General features: G+C 49.2%; 1 protein-coding gene across 1 annotated transcript; it reads right to left on the bottom strand.

Moving 5' to 3' along the window:
- Positions 1 to 1584: 1584 nt before the first annotated feature.
- Positions 1585 to 4402, bottom strand: TCEAL5 (transcription elongation factor A like 5). Its single transcript, XM_008273071.5, is given in 4 exon segments — positions 1585 to 2193; positions 2196 to 2470; positions 3117 to 3175; positions 4296 to 4402. Coding segments are annotated over 2 exon segments (576 nt in total). The 5' UTR covers positions 2449 to 2470; positions 3117 to 3175; positions 4296 to 4402; the 3' UTR covers positions 1585 to 1870.
- Between the last annotated feature and the right edge of the window lie 656 nt (positions 4403 to 5058).

The following is a 5058-nucleotide window of genomic DNA, read 5'->3' as shown; positions in this document are numbered from 1 at the left end:
TATTGCCTTGTCTAAATACTGACAGAGTTTGTGGATTCAAAAGGCTTCCACAGACTAGGCAGCTCAAGTCAAGAGCCTCGGGTGATCCTGATGTCATACATAAGAGCATTTAATTGTTAAATTAACAGCAGAAGTCACTATGCACTAACTTCTCATGCAGGACATCTGTCCTCAAAGTATTGGATTATGAGAGTTAACTGTGATACTTGTTCTCAAAGATTTATTTTAGTGTATTAAGTGGAGGATATTCTTATGTCTCATAAGTTTTAGTTATGCCTAAGTGTCCAACTCCATTTCTTGTTTTCTTAGGTGCTTCCTTAATTAATGGTAAAACTTGTTCTCAAGGAATTATTTTCTTTTAATGTATTAAATGGAGGATATTCTTATGTTTCTTAAGTTATAGCTCTAAGTGCTTGCAAAAAGATGTATCATTCTTAGGTGCTTCTTTAAAGTTATTAAGTTTCTAAAAAAATGAAATTAATTTTGAGATGCAATGACTTTGAACAGCCCTTCTCTGGAATGTTGAGTAACAGTTTGTGTGTGTGTGTGTGCAAATTGTTGAACTCTTTACTTAATATAGAGTTGGTCTTCTGTATATAAATTTAATTGAAAATAGATCTTAGTGGCGAATGGGACTGGGAATGGGAGAGGGAGGAAGAGGGGGGTGGGAGTGTGGGTGGGAGAGCAGGTATGGTGGACAGAATCATTGTATTCCTAAAGCTGTACTTATGAAATGCATGAATTTATATTCCTTAAATAAAATGCTTCTTTGGGAAAAAAGAAAAATAAAGAGAAAATATACAGGGGGTAATTATAATGCTCAACATAAGATTTGCAAAGCATGTTTCCACATTTCATGTCAGAGTTACCACAACTATAAAGTGAGAAGAGGGACATTCTCCAAAGTTTAGAAGGGAACATAGTAGGGATGCAACTTACCAGGAACTCCAGGAGAATCAAAGGGACTTTATTCCTTTGAGGACTGTGGCCCACCAATGGCAGCAGGGGTCATAGGAGAGTGCAGGACCCCCGAGAGGGGGCATACCACCCAACAGATGTGGCACTGCCCAGATCATGGAGAGTAGACACTCAACTCCCAGCTACCTGGACCTCTGACCTCTGCGTACAAGTGAGATCTTTCTCAGCCCTCCCCCAAGGGCAGGAGCCAGCCCAGCATAGTGCCAGTTCTCAGTGCCCCATCTGATCTGATTTACCCTTGTGGGAGGTAAGTTTTATCTCCATTTCACAGATGACAAGGCTGTCCCTTGCAGTAATGCATCTGCAGTGACTGACAGGTTGATTCCTCAAGTAGCACAGTCTTGTGTTGTGACAAGAAGTTTAAGTGTCTCCAACTGTCTTCATAAGCTCATTGAATAGTTTGGTTGCCTAGTATGTATTGCTTTCCTATTTTGTTTATCTTCTATTATTCTCTAATGATGGAAGTAACCCGTGATTGTAGGGGAAGAAGCACAAATGAGAAACAAAAGAATGATCTCTTACAGCCCCACCATGCAGAGAAAACCATTTGTCTTGGGTCTACCCAGTAGCATAGTTTTCCCTGTGCATGGATGTACTATCTATTTTTTTTTTCAAAAATGGGCTGATACTGTATTTGTGGTTCTGAAAACTGTTTTTTATTCTAATTTTACAATGTGCCATGAACATCTCCTCCATGCGCATGGGTGGGAATCCTCTACCAAAAGACAGGGCACTGTAGGTGGGTCAAAAGGCTGCTGGTAACGAGAGTGACACCTAAAGGAAAGTTATCAGCGTTTAAGGTTGAAGCACACAGCCCCGGCAAACGCCTGCCAGGGCAAGCACGGGCCGGCAGTATTCTCGTCAAAGAAATCAGAATCGAAGGCCAAAGCCATTAAACATATGGAACATCTTCTAAGTCCTTCTGGCCCCTCCCGCCGCCCCGGACCCCCCTGACACCCCGCTGGCCCCTCGGGGCGAACGGATCCTGAGCCTCTCTCTGCATCCAGTGGAAACCGCCCGTCTTCTGCTTCTTCCTCAGCTCCTCCTGAGCCCTGGCCGCGTCGGCGCACTCCCGCAGCGTCTCCTCGCTGCCCATGTGCCGGTCCTGGAAGTCCTCGTGCGAGTCCCTGGGGGAGTCGTCCGTGCCCCGGTCCGTTTTCCTTTTGGCTTTCCGGGGCACATAGTCTTCGGCCGGGCGCTTCTCGGCGGTGCGGGGCTCTCCAGCGGCGGCGCTGGGGCTGCGGGCGGGCCCTCGGCGGGGGGCTTGGCCGCCTCGGCCGCTGGCCCCTCCGCGCCCGGCCCGCCCTCCTCCGCCAGCTGGCCTTGGCCTTCGCCCTTCTCCAAGTTCAGCTTTTCCTCGTCTGCATTTCCTTCGTCTTCCGTACTTCCTTCATCTTCAGGATTTTCCTCATTCTCTAGGTTTCCTTTGTTTTCTGGCTTTCCTTCCTTTTCTTTGTAGAACTTTTCCATGTTGAAACTTTCCCTCCTTTGCCTGTGCCAGGAGACAAAGACAGGACGCTAAGGGAGTTGATGGATGGAGCACAGGTCCTGTTAATACTTACTCTTGCAGACTTACGGTTCCTCCAATCCTATCCTATCTTCCAGTCCTGCTCCACACCCCGCCCCCCCCCCCCATGTCCACATAAGCCAACCCTGCAGAAACTTCCACAGGTACTTGTCCTACATTTAAGGGGGAAGGGATGCGCTGAGAAATGTAAGGAGCCCATTGGTCCCTCAACTTGGCTCTGGCCTGGCTATGGTCACACCAAGTTTAACTGAGTATTCCTTGCAGGAATCCTGGGTGATTTTCTTTTTCCTCTTGCCTGCAGTTGTAAAACTTACAAAACTGGAGACATAACAGAACCATGGCAGGTTCTCAGATTTCAGGGCTACTCTCATATCACAGATGCCACACCTCCCTTCTCTCTCTCACTTCTGGATTCTACCCTCTCTTCTCTCCAGCCAAAAGACATCGGATTCCCTCGGGGTCCTGACAGTGATCATTTATCCTGAAATGACAAGAGGGAGGATTGGAGGAGAGGTTGCCCGTACTAACCTCCCCCCAACTTCTGCTCCAGCTTAAATCACTCTTTTTCCCCAGGGGCCCTGGTGACCTTCTCCCACAGACCTGCACTTACACGGCAAGTGTTTCCTATCCTTGTCTGGGGGTGGTGTCCACAACCACAGACCTGAAGACCTGCAGAGGGATGGCGACAGATGGTGAATGAGGGATGGAGAAAGTAACTGGCCACTGGGACACTGGCTCTTTTCAGATCCCATTTATCAAAACTTTTGCTACTCCTTCCACCCTGTGGCCCTTTCCTCTGCTTTCTCTGATTGCCCTGGTATAGCTTTTCTATCACTGGTCAGTGGGAAAGAAAGATTATCTCCACGGTGTTCCTGTGTCTGAATCCTCCTCCCAAATTTCCATCCCGTCTTTTCTTGCACTAGAATGAGTGAGGTTCGAGACAGTGATGTTCAGAAGGGAGATGCTGTGGCACTCAGATCTCTGCATTTCAAATCCCCCACCCAAGGGCAACCAGATGGTACAAAGTGCACCACTGCTCTGAAAATGGTGATGACAGAGGCAGCGGGAAGGACAGAAATGCCCAGAACACTCCTGCCACCCCTTCAGTTCCCACATTCACAGAAAAGCCACATTTTCCTGTAACGCAGGATAGACGTTATTTACATATTCTAGGCATTTTGTTCATGCTATAATCTCTCAGCTTTCCCTAGGACAGAAGCAGTTCCTCCTCTCTGTCCCCTTTTTCTATAGCACCTGCTCACCACCCCCCACTCCCCCGAAGCCCACCATTTCCGGCTCCAAAATGGATGGAGAGGAGAAAAGAGATACAGAGAACTCAGGCCTGAACCCGTTGTGGGGTCCGCCCTCCATATCCTGGGGTCCTGGACTATGCCCCACCTCCCAGTGCCCTGAAGGGAATCAGACTGTATCCTCTCTGTCCCCTGCCCCCTCCCTCCTCCTCCATCAGATGTCGCGGGATCGCTGGCTTCGTAGGAGATGCCACTGGTACCCATTCTAAAAACCCCTAATCCCTCTCGAGTCCCCCCCCCCACACACACACACACCAAGCCTGCACCAAACGAATAGGCTTCGGAAAAGGAGTGGAGAGCATCCAGTCGTGCACTTGCTCTGATCTTTGCCCTCTGTCACTCGGACCCCATGGGTCAACGGGCCGTGATTTGTAGCCACCCGGGGAGAGAGATGACTCCTTACATTTCTTTCTGCCAGAATCCCACACTTCTCCAGGGAAATAAGACACTGGTACTCACACCTCTCCCCCAACACTCACACAATTTTCTGCGCCAAAATGAATGAGGCTGAAGGGGGAGGGGATAGGGAGATCCGGAAAGCAGACTGATCCTCCGTCGCCGCTGTCAGTTACCATCCCCACCTCAGGGGGGCCCGGGCTGGTACCGACCTGCAAGAGCAACTGCCCCCTCTGTCCCTCAGTCTGAAGTCTGCCTTCCTCTACGGAAACAGGGAGCTGCTACCTGGAGCAGAGGGACTTCTGCACACGTCGGCTCCTGATCACGTGGTTGAAACGTCACCAGTGGGCTCGGGTCCCTAGTTCCCCTCCCCGCGGCAGAAAGTGCGTCAGGAGCCAGTCCTCCCCCACCCCGCACCCCCGCACCCCTGCACCCTCGCCCTGACAGTCTCCCGCGTAGAGCCCTGCGGTTCATTTTGGCCTTTGCTAATGGCAGAGGTTGAATGTGGCCCCTTCCCCGCCCCCCCCCCGGGGGGTATGTATTTATTCTGTGATGATCAGGGAGGGGCTGCATCTTCTGGGACTACCAGCCATTGAGAAGAGCTCTCAGGAATATTTTCCCTTCTTTTCTCCCAACGTCCTATTTCTGTCTACTTTTCCACTCAGCCACTGGTGTTCACTCGTGAGACCTTCACACTGTGAATACAGGGTGGATTGTCAAGTAGGAAAGTAAGTAGTTGAAACAGAGGTTTTCTTTTTTTTTCAGTTTTATTTAATTGACTCCCTTCAGCATGGAATATTCATATATTACCACAAAATTAAATAAGCCTTTTTCATTTAGAAGAAA

This window comes from Oryctolagus cuniculus, chromosome X, assembly GCF_051225735.1.
Source record: "Oryctolagus cuniculus isolate XC-2025 breed Fujian yellow rabbit chromosome X, ASM5122573v1, whole genome shotgun sequence".
Taxonomy (NCBI): Eukaryota; Metazoa; Chordata; class Mammalia; order Lagomorpha; family Leporidae; genus Oryctolagus; species Oryctolagus cuniculus.
The sequence above is the reverse complement of the archived record's forward strand: the minus strand, read 5'-3'. Positions and strand labels throughout refer to the sequence as shown.